We start from the raw sequence: 20,119 nt of genomic DNA on the forward strand, positions 1-20,119 counted from the left end.
AAAATGCAGATGGGCCTCCTTTAAGTTTTAAGTCTGTGTTTTCATGGTCTGAGATAGGACACTTATATTTCCAGTGGAGCAAAATCCTCCATGTACCAATACATTATTCCTACGAACAGCATACTTCCAACTCAATGGTCAGAGTTCAGGGGAAAGGCCCTTTCCTGTTTTGACAATATTGCGTGTCCTCAAAGTGAGATCTATACTGAGAAATACTGTCGTTTCTGCAGTTCGTGTGGGAGAATGTGGCTGATTTGCACAAAGTCCTGAACTCAGCCCCATCAAACACCTTTACAGTTATCACCCACTTTAAATGCTAAACCTCAGTAATGCCGTTGTGGCTGAATGGGAGCAAATCCCTGCACCAAGGTTTCAAGCAGACGCTCCAACGTCATATTGAAGCGTGTGATTTTGGAAGGAGATTCTCAAAAGACGCATATGATCGTAATGCTCATGCATGTGGTTCACAGTAAGTTTCTCCTATCACATATTCAGGTATTTTTTTTCTAGACAAGTCCAACTTTGTTCCAAAATGCACATTTATTTACAAAGCAAAAACAAAGTTACAGCATCCATACTTATACATAACATGCATTACAAAAGAGTGTGTTAAAAAATGTTCCATTTAGGAACGACATCTGTAGTGATCAGATGTAATCTCAGTACATTCATTAAAATAAGCTTAGACCTTTGCAAAATCTATCATCTTAAAAATCTGAGAATAACGCGCGATTCTGATTACCGAAGCCACATTGTGATCAAATACACAAAACAAAACAGGATCCTCGTGATTTTGATCTCAACTTTTTCACACAAATAATTTCTACAAGGTGTGCAGTGTAAATAATTCATATGCAGCCTTCCCGTGTATTCATTTGTCAAATGTATACCACATTTACTTTGAATGATTCTCTCATAAATCCATCTGTGACAAAGACAGAGAGGATGAACGTCACATTGCAGAGGGATGGTCGGTAGCTCTTCTGACCACATATGGAGTCACTGTTAGTCATTGTAGTTTTCAAAAAAAGCTACTTTTATACTTATGAGCATGCTGTAACCCAAGTAACCTGACTTCTTCTTTTAAGTAGAAGTACTAAAACTTGAGTGGGACATCATCAACTGCTTTTTAATTCTGCAATCTACCCGTTGAAAGAAGTCTTATTCATTTCAGAGGAAAAGTCATCGTCCCCTCGCAGCAGCAGGAATGTAGACATGTATAACAATAGTGACAGTTTATGGCAAATGCACAAGTTAAAAAAGGACTGATGAAAATACAAATTCTAAAGCAGGTCATTCAGTCAGATTAGGTGTCTTCTCTTCATCACTGCTGGATGAAGATGGCGGCACGTCCTCGCCCATCCTCTTCAGCTTGGCCTTGTAGTACGCCTTCTTCATCCTGAAGGCCTTCTCCTTCTGCTGCGCTGCTCTCCTCTTCTCCCTCACCAGCTCCTGCTCCCACGCCAGCACCTTCATCCGGTTCTCCCACTCCAGGATCTTCATCTGCTGCTGCTGCTCCAGAGCCTCCGTCCTCTGCTGGTACTCCAGTCTCGACATGTCTACGGAGTCCTGGGGAGCTGAGCGACGGCCGGCGTCCTCCGTCTCGCCGCCTGACGGGTGGAGACGCTGGTTGAGGAGCCTGGAGGTGCCTGTGAGGACAGAGTTCACAAAGGTCAGCGGGGTGAACTTGGTGTCCTGGTGACAGGTGATGATTCACAGATGGGTAAAAACACAACCTGAAGTGTCTCAGTCAAGACATCGATCCACCACGGGACTCCCGAACAGCTTCACTGGTCGTTAGCATAGATTCTACACGTCTCTGAACTTTGCAGGTGCGATAAACAGGAAGTGAACAAGGCTAAGAGTCCAGAGCCATGCTAGTATCTCGGTATAGCTCTGTAATTAGACACAGCAGTGTTCGCTGCTAAATGCTAAACTCAGCATGCTAATCTGGTCAAAGTGTCAACGCAAACTTGTTCATGTTCAACTGGTATGTTTACTATGTCTACCATTTTAGTCCAGCGTGTTAATAAGCACTCAACACAAAGGTCAGCGGAGGTCGATAGGAATTGTATACCGTATACTTTGGACAATTAAAAAGTTTTGTGGTAACTTGGAATATTTATTCACAAAGGTTATATCTTTCCTCTGTTCCATGCACATCACAGCGCGGCACTCCATTTGTTGTGAAGACGTTTCATTGGCATCGGAGGAGAAGTCAAAGGATCACCAAAGTAAACCTGTTTTGATATTTTGAGGATTATGATGTTTGTACTAACTTTCTAAGCAGTCAGTCTGTACCAACAGAGCAACACCGCCACTTCCTACAACTAAAAACATAACTGCTAGATTACCTTAATTCTTTTCGACTGCCCATGACATCCATTTTTAAATGAATTTACTGTCACTTTTTAATTCCAATTTCAGATTATTTTTGAGAAAGTGTGAACAGACAGGAAAGGGAGCTGGGGAATGACATGCAGTCAGGGAATTGTGGTGCGCACCATAACTACTTGGCTATCTTGTCACTGTTTACTGCCACTTTAAATCTAGCCAGAGGCTCTCTGACTGCGTACCTGCACATACTGTGTGCAGACTCTTCAAACAACATGTCTCTGGTATTTTGGAGACAAAATTTAAATGAACACTAATAACTGGATCACTAACCTGGCTAATGATGGCATTTAACTTACATTGTTAACACGGGCTGCTTATTCTCATGTACAATCAAAAGAGCACCGTCCTGTTAATGAGTTCAGCCTCAGCCATCTTCCTGTAGCATCATTGTCAGTGTATCACCTGTGAACACTGAAAACAGGAGTGCGAGATCTTCGTTTTATAGCCTTTGATACAGTATTAGCAACCAAACCCGTGATCTTATTCAGCTAAAGGTAAATGTTTCTTAATTAAGAGTACCGTCTTATTCTGGTTAAACTTTTGCTGTCAAACTGGGCAGTTATTTATTCAGCTACTCAAGCTGTCCCAGTACGGCCCCCCCGTTGCCATGCAGGGCTGTAATCAGTCACTTAGTGTACATTCACAGGTCATACTGGGAGCAGTATTTACCAAGAGAAAGTTCACCTCTCAAGGGTTTCTTAGCAGCAAATGCTGATCTTTATCTGTTGGTACCTGCTGCTGTAAAGTAGGCAGCAGGAAACGTCACATCCTGCAGCTCAGCATTGTGGGAGGTGGAGTTTGTAGTGGGGCTGTGGAGCACCTCTGACCAGCCGCTGCCGGCTACCAGGTCGGAGGCGTCACGCTGGAGGCAGATGGCCACGTGGTCCTTGTTGTCTTCTGCCTGAGAAGGAGATGGAACATTTTTCATTTCTAGCATTAATAATATGAATCTTAGTTGTCCATTAGTATGAGCAGCTCCTGGTTTATGTTCGTTGGTTTCAAGTCTGCTAATGTCTAAAATAAATGCAAACCAAAAGGATCAACTTGGAAATATTTACCCGATTCACGCTGCCGTTCATCTGCCCAGCTGCGTTTATCATCATCAACTTGCCTGCTAACGAGAAAAAAAAAGGACAAGGAGACAGACAGGGAGGGACTGCAGGTAAATGCATGTCAGGAAAATGAGCAAAGAGCGCCTCCATCTGGTTGACGCAGGTACAACATTGCCTTTCGCCGGTTTGTGGAGGGATTAAGTGCTCTGGTAGCGGTGGTGGTGGACAGTTATTTAACAACAAAAAAAACCTTCCCATTTTCATGTAATTTTGGACTTTTATCATTAAAAAAAAAAAGGGCTCTCAGTTTTTAAAGGCAGTCAGACAAAGATCAACTTTGTAGTCTGCTGTAAAAAGAAATAATTATACATATATAAATCAGGCCCTTTAGCTAAATGTTTCAAATACAGTGAAAACCAAGGGTGGAAAGCACATGACAACTGTATTTAATTTGTTTTCTATATTATAGATCATTGGATTGGGTTTTGATACAAAGCTATTGTGTTTTCTACATGGATTTATGGGCTTTTGGTAAAATATAAAACCACATAATAGTGTTACTTTACCTTAATATAAAACATTACAGTGCAATTTTTAGGCAGGGGTGTGTCATATTGTAACGCATATGTAATATAGGTAAAACTTTAAACTGTGCTGAATGTCTTTATTGATGTACCACATCACATTACACTGACTAATGTAGTATGACTTATCTTCAAATCTGGTTTAACGTGAATTATATTATTATTGAACTGATTAAAATATCATCAGTGGTATTTTATGCTAAAAGAAAAAAAAAAAAAGGTGGAATTGGGGTCATAATTTAGAACAATAATGAACTTAAGTTGTTCCCCACAGACGAGGTCTTGCTCATGGACACACCAGCAGACTCACGTGCAGACCGGATCTTCTTATTGTTGACTACTGTTGTTTATATTTGTTTGTTTGTCTTTTGAGGCTGTAATAATAGCCTACGTCATACAAAAAACTAAAATCACAACTTTCAGACATATGTAATACACAGCACGGTGTATTTATCAACGATTTGTCGACTGTAATAAATGCTAAATATCAGAATACGTATGGGCACGGGGGAAACAGCTGATGACCTGGGACAGATGTTTCAACACACACGTCTGGACAGATGTTAGAGCCAAACACACACATACACACTAACAACACAAACTGCTGCACTACAGCACCGCAAACCATACCGCACGCACCCACCAGCACTCCTGCACCCGTCACACCCCGCCACCTGACCCGTTTCCCCGGTGCAAACACTGACACGGACGTACCCTCCAGGAGCGTGCGGACCGCCGCTTTGTGGCCAGCTCCCCCTGCGTGGCTGGTGAGAGCAGCCTCGCCCATGGTCTGAAGTTTTATTGATTTACAACAGGCCTTGCACCGGGCGAAGTGAATGTCCTGGACGTCCTTAACCAGCCAGCTCTTGTAAATTGCCTTTGCAAGCCAGGCGTCTTGGAATTTACATTTCCCAGGCATAGTGAGCTGCAAAGTTAGCTGCACCGCTACCTAACGAAGCAGGCAACCTTATTTTGCTCCTGCGTGATGCGTTCAAAGCCCACTCTAAAGACCCGGGGAAATATTGCCATTTGTCCCGTCAAATGACGTATTTTTGTGTATTTTTTACATAAAGTCAATGTACATCGATTAAAAAAAAAAAACTGAATTTCTGCATCGAGTTACGTCATACGGCATACTATAATATCACAACAACAACAACAACAAAAATCCTCAACATCAGAAAGACGGAACAGAAACAGCCCCCACTTTATCTGCTGCCTTTAAAATAAAGTGATGATATTTTATTTGCTTATTTAAACGTGAACGAAAGTTAAAGAAAATAGTCCGGAAGCATTTAATATGTAAGCCATCAGATATTTTAATTTTACTGCCTTTAATTGAGACCACTCTTATACTTTTACAGAAAATACCAAAGGCAGCACAACTCAACGGTATTCGGTCACATGTGTTGTTTGGACCAATAGAAGCACGGGCAACCTTTTCTTTCTAACCAATCAGCGTTCAGGAAGCGAGTAGCGTTACCCGATTGGCTAAAACGCGACAGGAACGACAGCAGAAACACGTGTAGTGAATTTCTCTTCTAAATAAAGAGGATTTAACGCAGATGTCTTTCTCATTTCAGGAGAGTTTGTTGCTTTTGTGGAAGTCAGCACGTTTTCAGCATTAAGAGTTACTCCTCTTTCTTTGTATATCTCTTTCTTCACGAAATAGCATAAAACGTGTTCTGGCTGTTAGCTTGTTTTGCTAAGTGAAAGACGTGACTGTATTTAAAACTCAACTTTATAAACGCCAGACGACCACAAAGACAGTTTGCCATCTTCTCTGACTCTGCCATCTTTAACGAGAACGAGTTGTAAATTTAAACTTTGCGTCTTCCAGTGCCGTTCATGACGTGTCGTCAGTGAAAGTTGTCAGTCAGAGATGGAGACAGCCGCCCTGGCAGCTCCAGTTACAAGTCTGGACTTCTTGTTGGATGCATTTCTCCTTACAGGTAAATGTTGGGAATCAGTATGCCGGTGGTTATTATTGGATTTCACTGTTATGTTTTTTTCTCTCTCTGTTTTGTTGTTGTTGTTGTTGTTGTTGTTGTCGTTGAGGTTTCACCACTAATGACAGCACTCTGGATTGGCTTGCAAAGATGACACTCAGAGTAGCTTCTGATTCAGGCTTTAAGGGGATAAAAGGACATTAAACGATTCTTTCTCCTAAGTCTGTGCCACTTTAAATGTCTGCAACAATTTGAGAAAAAAAAACAGTAAACTGTCCATTTTTTTGGCATCTTCATAAATAGCATAAATGTTTCACAAATCAGAAACTGTGTTTTGAAGAATCGTTTGCCTCTCTGGCATAACCTTGTCCACGTTTGATCTAATTATGGTGGTTTTAAATCTGTACCAGGTCTAGTGTGGTCGAGATATCAGACAAAGCAGTGAAAAGTAGCTTCTTTTATTTTTTTTGCCTTTTTAGAAAGAGAATAAAGGTTTAAAAAAATGTGAAAGTTGGTTCATGACAGAGTTGAGGCTTTATCTAAAATGTCTAACAAGGTTTTGCAGCATTCACGTGCCAAACATGGAGAAGCTGTAAGCCAAGTTTCTCTTAACTTAACCCCTTAGGTGCCGGAATCGGAAACAAACTTTAGCGTTTTAAAAAAATGTGGTTTGTAATATTGTGAGTGTATGATAATCTGTTTGACACTATTACTCTATGTTTACGATATTTATTAGTTTGACACAAATACCTTATAAGGGATTGCACAACACACATATAACCCTTTCCCTAACCCTGTATCTATTATTGCTTCTGTATGCTGCTGTAGCGAAAAAATTCCCCCTCGGGGATTAATAAAGTAACTACCTACTTACCTACCTACCCTTCCTGGCAGGTGAGGGTCCGGTCTTGTCGGTGTACAGTCTCCAGCCTCGTCCAAAAGCCTGCGCCTCAGAGAGCGTCCTGCAACATTACAGAATCCATGGGATAAGACCTAGAAGTCAGGAAGCTGTGTCAGCACTGAGCTCTGCCGCAGCAATACAGGAGAAGAAACATGGTTAGTGCGAGCTGATGCTTGTTCTTACTGTTCCCTCTTTCTAAAGTTAATTTATTCTGTTATGTTCAGGAAGGATATTTTTCTTCATTTTTTTGGTCAAGATATATATCAACAGGTGATCTTGAGCCAAGTATACATCATTTTGGTGGTGATCTGCAATACCTTTAGCATTATTTAAAAGTACATAAAGAGAAGTGAGAATCTGAATATTAAAGGTACATTTGTATGTGTTTAGATACAATTTTAGTTTAGGGTATTATCTTTGGCTTTAGTGGCTCTTTGAAGAACTGTTTACCATCGGTAGATAGTTTTCACACACTGATGACCTGTAGTTATCTTTGCAGATTATTTTATGTTTATTCACGCTCATGAATTCACTAAATCCCACCAACATTTTCAATCCCCAGGATTGAGCACCACCGCAGAGCCCAACTTTTATGACTTGGCAATATTTGGAGGCAAGGCTGTGAGGCTGGTGAGGCTCCATGTGGACCTCCAGGATGGGGAGTGTTTGCATTTGGAGACCCCGGGTCCTCTCATGGAGCTTCAGGACTGGGCCCTGGATGTCCGCTGGCTCTCTGGAGACAATAAATCACTGCTCTGTGTGGCTGTAGCCCACAACAGTGCTCTCCTCCTGGACGTCATTACAGGAACCGCCCTGGTTCAGCATTCCTGTCTTGAGGGGTGTTTGCTGTACGCTGCCCTCCTCCTGGTACATGAATCTTGGGCGGATACCGTCTTAGTAGGAGGGACTGTTTTCAACCAGCTGGTTCTTTGGAAGCCTGGAGGAGGAGACGAAAGGAGCGACTCTCAGCACAAAGCTCCAGTTGAGCGTCGTCTGTTGGGCCACAGCGGTGTCATCTTCAGCATCTCTTACCTCCAGCAGAAAGGTTACCTGGCTTCAGCCTCGGACGACCGCAGCGTGCGGGTGTGGGCTGTCGGTGCTTTGGGTGGCCCTGGAGGGAAATGTGGGGACTTGAACCCAACTTGTTTAAGAGTCCTGTACGGACACCAGGCCAGGGTGTTCTCGGTGCAGCTCTCACCAGGGAACGTGTTCAGTGCCGGGGAGGACGGGGCCTGTTTGGTCTGGGACTGGGCTGGAGGCGGGAGGGTGGTGCGTACGTTGAAGGGACATCGAGCAGGCGGGGTTCGGGCGCTGGCAGTCAGCGAGGGGACGGGAGAAGAGGCGAGATGGGTGGCTACAGGAGGGGCGGATGGAGGGGTGAGGTTGTGGAGAGTGAAAGGCAGTGAGGAGAAGAAAGAGAGCATTGAGCAGACAGTGACAGAGAAGCTGACAGACCTGAAGTTTGCTGGTCATGGCCTGCCTAACGTAATCTGTATAGCTGGAGAACAGGATGAAAACACAAGCTGGAGTCAGAGTAAATTCGTGGTCTGCACTGACAAAGGAATAGTTTGCCAATACAGTGATGGGAAGTGGGAAATAGTTTGGCAAGGGTCTCCTGAGTTCCAGTCCTACTCTGTGATGGAAACAATAACTGTCCGTGTGAAAGACTCAGCTGCCAAAGTTCATCTGTGTGCTGTGGGAAACCTGAGCGGGTCTTTACAGGTCTTTCCTACTTCTCATCCTCAGTGTGGGATTCTTCTTTGTGGTGGTTCAGGGAAGATCCACAGTCTTATTTGGCACAAGTGGAAAGAAAGTGTGTATTTGTTGGCGTCAGGCGCTGGAGGACTCGTGTGTCGCTGGTGTGTAGAGGTAGAATTAAATAAAAACTGCTCCTTAGTCATCAGTGCGATTCCTCTTCCTCCTTTCCTCCTTCCTTCCTGTGCTAAACGCTGGCTTACAGCTGCAGTGCGCCTCCACTCCAGGTCACAGGAGGTGTTCTGGGTGGGAGGAGACCGGAGAGGGTCCTTGCTTTTGTTTCGGGAGAAAGAAAAATCAAGGCAAAAGAAGGGAGATGATGAGATGAGGGATGGCTTGCTGGCAGACGGGAAACAAACTGATGATGAAGAAGGGGAAGCTGAGGAAAATAGAAAGATGGGAGAGAAAGAAAGCAAAGAAGAGCTGCAGCCGTTGAGCTGTCTGTTTGGGGTGCATGGAAAACAGGGTGTAACGTCTCTGTGTGAATACCAAGGACTGCTCTACAGCACCGGCAGGGACGGCTGTGTGAGGATTTTCATTGTGCAACAAACACCAGAAAAACTTGAAGAGCGTAGACAAAAGAGTGCAGAGAACAAAGGCAGGCTTCAGCTGGAAGTCCTCAGAGTCCAGCGGGCCTGTAAGGGTATGGAGTGGCTGGAGAGAATACTGATTCTTGAACCTGAGATTCCAGTGGAGGAAGAGGAGGAAGAGGAATGTGGCAATCAATATAAGACAAAGCAACACAGTTTGACAGAGAAGTTTGTAAGGGAGGTAGAAGAAGAAAACAATGGAAGAGAAGCCAGATTTGTTATTGTTGGTTTCCATGCAGACCACTTTGTGGTTTGGGACCCTGTGAGGCAGGAGAGGCTGTTAGCGGTGCCTTGTGGTGGGGGGCACCGCTCTTGGGGTCTCTGGCCGTCCCACAATGGGGTCTGGCCTGGATATGGAGCTGTGGTCTTCATCAAGCAGGGGGCCGTCATGGCTTCGCATCCACCTGGAGAGGCGCTGGGGGGGGCCGGGAAGGCGGGAAGGACTGGAGGATGGGTCCTGAGAGAGGGCGTGCATGGCAGGGGGATCGGATGTGTCTGCAGGCTGGGGAGGATAAGAGGGTTTGGCAGTGAGAGTAAAAAAAAGTGTGCTGCAAATACAGCTGAAATGAATGGAGGCGAGGTAGAAAGAGAGGCAGGGAATTGGGAGATAGTGGTGACCGGAGGAGAGGACACTTGTTTAACTGTCCTGGCGGTGCATCCCGCTTCTGGCAGCATCAAAGTTCTGTCCGTTATTACCGACCACATCTCGAGCGTCCGCACGGTGACAGCGGTGACGCGTCCAGAGGGAGACACTCTGTCTGCCCTGCTCGTGTCAGCCGGCGGCCGGGCTCAGATACAGTGTTACCGGCTGCTGATCGGTTGGGACAGGCAGGGACTGGCTCCCTCCTGTCAAGTGATCCAGGTGGCCAGTCACCGATTGGACAAACAGTGGGAGAGGAGGCGGAACCGGCACAAGACGGTGAAGATGGACCCCGAAACGAGGCAAGTTTTGATTTAATATTTTTAAGTTAATGGTCGTGAAGCAGAGATTAATGAACATAAAGTCATATGCCACCCTGTCATCCATTTGGTTTCTGCGCACTTCATAAGAGATGGACTTTTACTTTCCTGTATGACTACATAATGTATTCAATTAAATACAATGATTTGTCAAAAATGATTTTCAAGTCTTTTACAGGAACAATGTGCTCCAAAGAAAACCAGCTTTTTCAATTAAAGTCCTTTGATGAAGTCTTACCAGATGTGTTTTTTAGGTACATGTCCATCACTGTGGTGGATGAAAAGACAGACGGTGTCCTTGTGGCTCTGTCCTGCAGTGATGGGGCTGTCAGGTTAGTATCCATCATGGCAAAAATCAAAGTTTTCCCCACATCCAAAACCTGTTCTCTGGATCACAAGACGAGAGAAAAGTAGAATTGAATCCCATTTGCTGTAATTCTCTCAAATTAGTATTTTATTCAGTGATGATGATTGTAACTCAATAAAAGTATGTCTTTTTATGACCTGGGTGACCTGAATGTGATTTCGAATGTGCACAACCTCTCGTGTACCTATTTATGTTTCATGGCAATCAATCGTCTACAAACTTAGGGAAATAAAAACCATGTGTCAGATCTTTCAGCCTTATTATAATCATATACCTTGTATGGACATGAAACATGTATTCCTCGATTTTGTTGCCGTTTCATCTTAAGTGCTCTTGTACCATTTTACTTTATTTTAGACTATGCTCTTTTGTTGTAGTTGTCATTCATTTCTTTTCTGTGTTTGCTCACCTCCATTTCAATATTTTCCAGATTGTTCTCAGTAAGTGAAGTTAAGGGTCAAATTGATTTGGTGTGCGAGACCTTTTACCACAAGCGCTGTGTGCTCAGTGTCACCACCTGCAGTCTGGAGGATGTCGAGGGCAACAGGTGAGCTCACTGTGTATGTTTATGTCTTTATCTCAGTTTGTAGAAAGTCATCAGGGTGTTTTTGTTATTCATTTTGATTATTTTCAAACAGTAGCTTAATTAGACAAGGTCAGATATGTTTAAGTATGAACGAAACAATCTTTTGTGTAGCAGTTTGGTTAATATCAATCCTACTGTGCCTCTCTCACAGGTATAAGCTGATGTTCAGTGCTGCAACAGATGGGAAAATTGCAGTGTGGCATTTGACCGAAGCTTTATTCTTATCGGCCTATAACACGCGCAGCGCTACAACTCCACCAATCCCCTGCCTTGATATTCCCGCCCACCAGAGCGGCATCAACTCATTGGCTGTTTGGCCAGAGAAACTTGGACAACAAGAGGGCGGTTGCCAGGTAACTGTTGCTAGCGGAGGGGATGATGGACAGCTGACGGTGTCCACGATCAGGGTGCAGTACCCAGAAGATGGGAGGACTGGGGGCAGCAGAGGGTTTTCTCAGACTTTCCTACAGACACAGTCCCAGTGCCCAAACCAGCTTCAACTTCATCTCCACTCCCAGTGTCACGTCCCACTGGCCCACGCTGCCCCTCTCACTGCCCTGAAGCTCCTGAGCCCAGGCCTCGTGGTCTCCACTTCCTCCGATCAGAGGGTCTGCCTGTGGAAGGTCTGCAGTAGCAGTATCAGCCACTGTGGGGCGCTGTTCTCCCATGTTGCAGATGCTGCTGGACTCGCAGTGTGGGAGGGAGAGGAGGGAGATGAAAAGCGGAAGATGGGGTTTGAGTCTGAGAAGGATAAATCAGTTTGGGGAGGAAAAGAGGACCCGACAGGATTAGAAAGAGAGAATAAGATAACGGAGGGTAAGACTGACGAGGCTGAGTCTAGAGAACCTGTTGAAGCAGTGAGTGAGACAGGTGACCCAGTTGGGAAGATCAATGACGAACAAGGAGGCGAGACAACTGGTGATCCAGGAAATCAAGCAGAGAATGACAGTGTAGGTAGGACAGGTGTGAAGGCGGGATGGGTGCTGGTCTGCGGTCAGGGATTCCAGCTACTCCGAGTCCGAGACAGAGAGACAAGAGGTAAAGGAGAAAAAGTGAAGGACTTAGTTAGAGTTATTCTCCAAGAAAAGTCAATACAAATGGCTTCTGAATGGATCTGAACAATCTCAGTCTCAAAAGACACAGTTTTTAAGAATATATTTATCTGTAAATAATCTTGACTGCAGCTACATAAATCAATACATTTTATTTGGTAATTTTTTTAAATAAACTTTATTTATTGTCCATCTTTCTTGTTATTTACATGGGTACAAAAGCAATTTATTGATTGTGTAACTAAATGAAGATTTAATAAAATCCAAAAGCAAAGAACTGAAATTCTGGTTTCCAAAATTACAGGCAAACCTGTCTGAATAGAAATGTAACGACTTTAATTTCCCTCTTTGAGTTTCAAAATGGTTATAGATGTGTAGTAGTTCATTCATTTCTAACAGGGTTAAATAATCAAAGATGTGAGAAGCCATTTTTGTGTCAGGAGTCGGGCTGCAATTCGTCTACTGTGAAAAGAAAAATGGAAATTTTCCCGTCTGTTTCCAGAGATCATCTCCGATGTGTTTGTGCCATCTGTGACCTCCTTCAGGGAATCGCACCACACTGCATAAATAAATGACTGCAGTTATTTTTAATACATTATTTTACATCTCATCCAGCCAGAAAATAACACCCATGTATATTTTTTTGAGGAGGAGTGTAGGACTGAGAACCAGACCAAACCAAAGGCTGTCGAAACAAAATAATTTGATTAAAACAGGGAGGAATCCCTGCATGGACCTGATTCGTCCTGTAGAGCTGGTGTTTCCCAAACCATCACAGAAACCAACACATTTTTAAATGGTATTTGTATTGGGACTCAGTTATGTACACAAAAAGTCAAGAGTATGAACATGAAGTTGTCGGAGGCAAATATTTGTACGCATGCTCACTACTTTATTCTGAATGTGTTGTGACTTGAAATACAAATACTGCTCAAGTGGCAGGTTGATATGGAACTGTGTGCATGATTTTGTGTGTTCGTGTGTGTACGTGTGCGTACGGAGGTTTTTGCGGAGGTCAGAGCCCACGAAGGGGCCGATGGCAGGTACCCATGAATATTTTAATATTTTAGTCTGGTCTCATGTTGCTTTTTGTTAAGCGCCATCTCACTGCCTGCTACTCACAATGAAAGAAGAGAAGTAAGGAGGAAGAGGGAGGAAGAAGGAAAGTGTTATTGAAGAGGGGCAGCAGGGTGGAGAACAGGAGGGACCTGAGGATTGAAGGGATGAAAGCTCCCAGCATTTTTTTTTGCCATTAGTACTCTTTATAACCACCTCCATCACTGACACACGGAAGAGCAGGTGAGCGGGGTGTGGGTGTGTGGAGAGAGGGGTTGGGGGAGGGGGTGCAGGTAAGGCACTTGCTGCACTTAACATCTCTTGATTTTTGTTTGGTCACAGAAGAGAAAGAGGGAATGACAGAAAGAGAAGCAGGGGAAGAGAGGAAATTGCAGAAGAGAAAGGGAATGACAGAAAGAGAAGCAGGGGAAGAGAGGAAATTGCAGAAGAGAAAATTGAGGAAATTTGATTAGTGTGAAATGAGGCGCAGAGACAGGATGTGTGTTTGTTCTAAATTTTAAAGGAAAGGCTGTTGTTGTTGTTGTTTGTTTTTTTTAGCAATCTTCAGTCTTCACGTGTGGGGAGAAAGGAAAATCAGTAATAAATGAAGAAAGAAAAATCATCACCATCTGTAGTGATGAAATGCCAGTAGGGAAATTCTCCCTCCATCTTCTGGACAACTTGTGTATGTGTGTGTGTGTGTGTGTGTGTGTGTGTGTGTGTGTGTGTGTGTGTGTGTGTGTGACAGAGAGTGTGTGAGAGTGTGTATCTGTGAGGGATGTTTTGCTTGACTCGGGAGAACCAGACTTAAGAGTGCTGCTGTCAAAGTGCAGAGGGAGTGATATTTTACATCTGTCAAAGAGGTAAACACACACAGACACACTCTGTCACAGCTTTGCATCACTGCTTCTGACAATGGACCATTCACTGTTTTTATTTTGTGTCTTTTACCTTGAACTTTATCTGCAACTCCAAAGTTGTAGCTTTATAAAAATGTGTCCTTCAATTTTGAGGATTTTAAAAATATCTCCTTGTTTATCAGGATGTTTGGCACAAGAACAGAGCAGCGACATTTCCTCATTTCCCATTTCAAAGTGTGGCTCACTCGCAGAAATACTAAATGTTGTATTTGCAACTAAAATAGTCCATCATGCTCATGGACAAAATTACAGTCTGCATCTGGAACAAAGTATTTGATGGATCCAGAAATTTGATTGCATGTAGCTCCATGCCAACATGCTCACAATAACAATAACATGCTGATTTATAGAAAGTCGTCTTTGCAATTTTAGCATGGTAACATTTGCTGAATAGCACTAAACACAGCAGCACAGCAGAGGCGGATGGATTAGTCATAAACCAAAGTATTGGAAAATACAAAATTATGCTAGATGAAAAGTCACAGGATCATCAGTATCAGTAGTCTGTGGTGGATGTAAATATTTATTGTAAATTTTATGGCAGTCCATTCAGTAGCTTCACATTTGACCCAAAACCAAACATGTCACCCTCATCACCAGAGTGTGTAGGATTCCTCCTCGGGGAAACCTGAACGTTTTTAACAAACTCTAATGCGTGTCGTCCAACATTTGTAGAGACGTTTTCATTTTGTAAAAGTGGACTGACTTGCAGACGGAGAGACTGACACCCCGAGAGCCACGCTTCTAACATGATTAATAATAGTTTGAAGAAAAGACACCAGATAAAAAAACATGTTATCTTTTGATTTAAATGCATATTTGTGTTGCAGTGTCCAACTGTTCCTATGAACTATATGTGCACGATGATAGAACCACACTGTAAACTGAATATATATATTTATTTTTTGCTCTCAGTTCCCAGTTTGGTGATGTCACCTGAGCGGCTGCCTTTGATTGGGTCATCTAGGAGCAAAACAACGGGTGATTAACTGATAACCAATAAACCTTTTTCTGAAAAGACATTTTGACTAGTCCCCGCTGGTAAAGCACAGGTTTATTAATGATGACTCAGTTCTATTAAGTGTCTCAGTAAGTCACGGCAGTGGACCAGCAGGCACAATAGCAGGACTAGCGGTTTTATAGGGCTACTTTACTGAAAGATTAGTTGGAATTATTTAAAGCAGACACTTATTTTAATTTTGAAGAGAGCAGTGGAAATGTTTTTAGTGTAGCGTTGCTGTCTGACAGGGAGTCGTTTAGGAAGAAAATATTAGAATCCTTTATTAAGGAGTTTTAATGAAATGTAAACCCCACACAGACTTGTCATTACTGCCATGTACTGATGGTTTTCAAACTTTATGACGGCATCAGTTTTCAGGATGATATCCTGATCTTTCGCATCTGCAGATATCTTAACAATGTGTTATGCCGCAAATTGAAAGAAATACTCTGGATAGCCTGAGACGGTGTTACTAAGAGACACTGCTCTGAGTGAATTTGTATGGCAAATCTTGAACTGACACGTTTCACCTTCAGGAAAGAGACAAAAATGTTATTTTTCTATGAACATATCTGATATCTACATTAGTACCATGTTTTTTGTGAGATAGTTGCCTCTGCTGCAGTTTCTCTCAACCAGGCTCCGGTATTGTTGACCATTGAACAATAGCTTCCTGTAGCGTAAACTGAAAAAAGAAATTTACCACCTCTTAGTGCACAGCTGTGACTTCATTTAGCAGTTTTCTGAGTAAGTACACAACCTTTTATCTTTTTATTTCCTCTCTAATCTCCACCTTTTAAAAAAATATATAGCCAAGCCACCTCCCTCCTCTGCAGTTCCTCAGCGCCCCCACCAGACCAATCGGCGAAAGCTCAATCAACAGCAGCAGCAGCAGACGTCCTCCACATCCTCCTCCTCTCACCCTCATCCAGGGCCTTCTTCCATCCTCCTCTCGGACACCTCCGTGACGCCTTGGGGATGCCTGTCTCTCTCTGAATCATCCTTTGCCTCAATCCCTCCACCGCTTCCTACACGACTCCCTCCGCCTCCACCTCCACCTCCTCCTGCTCCTCAGCCCACCCCGTCCACCCCTTATCGTGGTAGACAGGAGGAAGACGAAGACAGTTCCAGTTCAAGTTTTAACTTTGAAACTCCATCTCCACCTTTAGCAGTTCCTCAGAACAATGCAGGTATGATTGTACTAAAACTGTAGTAACAATATTATAATATGAATATAATCCAAATATTCACAATTATTCCAAAAAATGAACATAATCCATAACATGTATTTACGTAATGATCAGTAATTCTAACCTTATCCAACAGAATGACATGAGTTTCCCTCTAGCTAGCTAAACATCACTTAGCTATTTGGTATAGATAACTAACTTTAGTTGGATAACAGTAGTTAAAAATATTAAATTCTTTCTTTTTATTATGCAAAATGGGTGCCTTGATGTTAACTAACAAACTATGAGCAACACATTAATCTTTATCTCCAACTTCCCCCAAAAATAGCCACAATAGAATTTGTTCCATGGAAGTCATTTTTAGTAGGAAGAGCACAGGTTTGAATAACAGTTCAGTAATTCAATACAATTAATAATTGCTTCCTTCCATTCAGCTGCTTCAGTTTAAGGGTCTTGTTATTGTTCATGTCATATCACAATCACATTGCTTGGACATACTGAGGATATGAAGAGAGCCATCATGAATGTTCATAACACAAATTTTCCTGCTATGATAAAATATCTGACGTGAATAAAAAGGCCCACTGATGCTCGGCTGTTATCTGACAAACAATGCAGTATTATAAATTAAGTTATGATTCCACAGACACGTGTTTTCACTGAATCTGTTTGATTAGACTTTTACTCCTGTTGGCGTGTGTGCTTGAATGATGCGTTTATGAGCTACTGCGAAGCGGGAACGTTGCGACCTCCAAATGAGAAATACACCTGTCAAATCAAGAATATATCCCACTAAGAAAGTGGGAGATTTTTTAAGAAGTAGGTTTGATGTCACTTGACATGGCAGCCTTTGTGGTAAAAGGAAGAAATGCACTTCCTCCGAGGTTAAATGGCCAGACTTGGCCTAGTTAGCTAGCTGTGATAAATGCTTAAAACATTGACGAGTACATCGAAACATGTAGAAATGAAGCGTATAAATGATATTGACCTCTCGAGTTCCATTTTTTTTCCCTGTCACGGTTTAAATCAATTATGACGAGGTTGTTTGCCACTTTTCTGTATTCTAGCAGAAAATAGAGCTAATTTTCTTGAGGCGCCCGAGTTGCTTGAGTGTAAATGCTCTTAACTCAAAAGTGAGACGTTCTCACATACCAAACTTTCTCAATTCTCAACAGCCTGAACTCAGAAGAAAGACTTTTTTTTTTTTTTTTCAGCAGACAATCTGAGTTGTCAAAGCAGGAATAGCACATGTGGAACAAATAAGCTCAACAATGGTTCCTTTTCATTCGATGTCCCAATAAGCCATTCCACAGAGCACCCATGCACGATAAGAGGGCCACTAGGATTATACGTCTGTGCACATATGACATGCAGTCGTCAAAAGTAATACTAATTAATGTGATAAAGGATTGAGTTGATCAAACACAATTTGCATGACCACTCATTTCTGAGACGAGGTCCAATCAGGCGAGTGGAAACACCTGCGCAGGTGCAGGCCTTTTCAGACCTGTGCTTCGTCCCAATCAAAACATGTCCCATCTTCTCCGTCTGTGCAGGTGGAGTGGGTAAAGGCTTGCCGGCGAGGAGGAAAGTGTTGCCTGAGCGTTGTGCTCCTCGGCCTCCCCGTCTCCCACCGCTGCGTCCCATCACCAACCTCAGCTTCTCTCGGAGCTTCACTTTCTCCTTCTTCGAGCTGCCGCTGCACCAGTCTCCTCGCTACCGAGCCCAACGTGTCAGAAACCTCTTGCTGCTTTTGAGGCAGATTAACTACTGAAGACTTCACTGTCCATTTAGATCATTTCTTGGTGCTGATTGGACAGGAGAGAATATGTGATATGGTTTTATTAGTGCAACACTTATTGCACTAAATTAACAGTAATGCAGTGAGTGAAGATTTTAGAAAATCAGCACAGGCTGTCTGACGTTTTTTTAAGACTACATTTTGGGTTTGAACTTTTGAACATTACATTGTGTGGGTGCTTGTTTGACATGTTTTCCTTGGAATTTCTGTTGATAGAATTTCTGTATTTATATGTGTGTATACCTTGTTCAGCCCAAGCAGCAACCAACAGTGACATCACCCATTAGTTCGCGGATGGCCTTTTGAATGCTCAATTTACGATTTTGGCTGTCGCCATCTTGCAGCCAGAAGTGACCATATTTGGACGAGTGAGCAGTGGATCTGACTCCATCTCAGTGAAAACCCGACAATACTGCGCTCCGACCACCAGTAGCGGCAACCTGACTGCACCACAGTGCTGTCAATCAACCCTCCCCCCAAAAAAACCAACCATGGCTCTGTTTTCTAATAAATGGGGTTATTTTCAGATGGAATGCCCGAAAAATATACAAGGAGGGACTTTAGCTATCAACAGCAAAATTACTTGTGGAAAAAAATGTGTTGACTTTGTATTTCACGAGACAAATTGAATGGGAGTCTCTGGAGCCAAAGGCTTTTGGAGTCAGCCTCTAGTGACACTCTGTGGTATTGCAGTTCCGCAACAGCTTCATTTTTCAGACATGGCACCTACGTCCACTTTTATATACAGTCTACTTAACTTAACTGTCCATGTTTGGAGTTGAGCTAGTTCCCTACCCAGGGCATCGCTACAATGCTTGTTCCAACGTTGCTTGTGTTTAGCTCGCTAATTCGCTGCATTTCCAAACCACCATTTAACCCAGCTAATGAAAAATAGTTTTTGGCCGGCTCACTGGGTACGTCTCCACCTACATCTTACCCTGGCTAACGGAAGATTGTTTAGTCCCTCATCCTACCATTTTGGTTAGGTAAAAGCATCAAAACTACTTGCATAGGTTCAAAGTGAGTAGTAAGGTGTTGACTTTTGTTTTCACCATCGTGAACAGTGGTCTCTTGGATAAAAGTCTTGCATCCATGTTGTCTAGCAGCGGCGTTTTCACGACTTAAACAGCTGAAAGCTAAGCTTACCGTGCGCACGGCCAACTTCCCATGTCGTAAACACGAGCTTACGGGCTCCATTTGAAGACTGCAAGTGTCACTCTTCATACTCTATTACTTCCTCTGTCGCTCCTGTAATAATTACTCTGGCCACTAGAGGTCAGAATTAACATAAGTTGGCTATAGGTCATTTTAACCCCATTCAACAATCTGCCAGTGTTTCCATTTTCAGCAGTTTTAGAATTATTTTTGGGCTTCTTTGTACATGTTCATTAGGATTTCACTTCAATTTCTCAGTTAAAATATCAGTTAAAATTACTGATTTTTCAACCCCCAATAAATTAAAGTAGAAAAAACCATATTTCTTGGTCACTTACTCAGTATCTCACTTTCATTTTCTTTCTGCTTATCTCTTTCTTTCTATTTCTCTCTCTCTCTCACACACACACACACACACACACACACACACACACACACACACACACACACACACACACACACACACACACACACACACACACACACACACACACACACACACACACACACACACACAAGTCTCTGAAAGCTGAGCTGGGATAATAGAGGCATTCAGAGGTACTGAATGGGGCAGTGAAGGGGAGGAGAAAGGGGCTGTAAACTCTCTGTAATGTGCAGAGTTCAAGGCTGTTCTCCACCTTCTGCAACTCACGTGTGTGTGCGTGTGTGTGTGTGTGTGTGTGTGTGTGTGTGTGTGTGTGTGTGTGTGTGTGTGTGTGTGTGTGTTACACTCTCACTGTAGCACATGTTCTGATGTGGCTTCTTGCCGATACAGATTAGGTCAGCCTTCCTCTCCTGCTGCTT

At 43.0% G+C, this 20,119-nt stretch overlaps 3 protein-coding genes across 6 annotated transcripts; 2 read left to right on the top strand and 1 right to left on the bottom strand.

Annotated features, from left to right (window-relative positions):
• Positions 1 to 527: 527 nt before the first annotated feature.
• On the bottom strand, positions 528 to 6,948 carry LOC138193490 (uncharacterized). 4 transcript variants are annotated; one of them, XM_069141595.1, is made up of 4 exons: positions 6,857 to 6,948; positions 3,456 to 3,511; positions 3,130 to 3,298; positions 528 to 1,649 (listed from the first exon to the last, which is right to left on the bottom strand). In XM_069141595.1, exons 2-4 carry the CDS (start codon positions 3,498 to 3,500, stop codon positions 1,294 to 1,296), a joined length of 570 nt encoding a protein of 189 aa, XP_068997696.1. In that variant the 5' UTR covers positions 3,501 to 3,511; positions 6,857 to 6,948; the 3' UTR covers positions 528 to 1,293. The 4 variants fall into 4 exon arrangements, with proteins under 4 accessions (XP_068997696.1, XP_068997697.1, XP_068997695.1 ...); XM_069141596.1 differs by having other exon boundaries at positions 3,456 to 3,508; positions 6,857 to 6,900; XM_069141594.1 differs by lacking the exon at positions 6,857 to 6,948 and adding an exon at positions 4,748 to 5,013 and having other exon boundaries at positions 3,456 to 3,508.
• On the top strand, positions 5,544 to 12,383 carry wdr6 (WD repeat domain 6). The gene is made up of 6 exons (XM_069141588.1): positions 5,544 to 5,985; positions 6,877 to 7,038; positions 7,446 to 10,170; positions 10,443 to 10,520; positions 10,986 to 11,102; positions 11,293 to 12,383. The coding sequence occupies exons 1-6, from the start codon at positions 5,916 to 5,918 to the stop codon at positions 12,257 to 12,259; spliced, it is 4,119 nt and encodes a 1,372-aa protein (XP_068997689.1). The 5' UTR covers positions 5,544 to 5,915; the 3' UTR covers positions 12,260 to 12,383.
• A 1,508-nt stretch (positions 12,384 to 13,891) lies between these two features.
• LOC138193491 (probable LIM domain-containing serine/threonine-protein kinase DDB_G0286997) lies at positions 13,892 to 19,545 on the top strand. Its single transcript, XM_069141597.1, has 4 exons — positions 13,892 to 14,112; positions 15,085 to 15,150; positions 15,982 to 16,359; positions 17,916 to 19,545. The coding sequence occupies exons 2-4, from the start codon at positions 15,099 to 15,101 to the stop codon at positions 18,131 to 18,133; spliced, it is 648 nt and encodes a 215-aa protein (XP_068997698.1). The 5' UTR covers positions 13,892 to 14,112; positions 15,085 to 15,098; the 3' UTR covers positions 18,134 to 19,545.
• The last annotated feature ends 574 nt before the right edge of the window (positions 19,546 to 20,119 follow it).

The sequence above is a fragment of the Embiotoca jacksoni genome, unplaced genomic scaffold, assembly GCF_022577435.1.
Source record: "Embiotoca jacksoni isolate LCO1_2020_lvr unplaced genomic scaffold, fEmbJac1.0.p SCAF_9, whole genome shotgun sequence".
NCBI classification, from domain to species: domain Eukaryota; kingdom Metazoa; phylum Chordata; class Actinopteri; family Embiotocidae; genus Embiotoca; species Embiotoca jacksoni.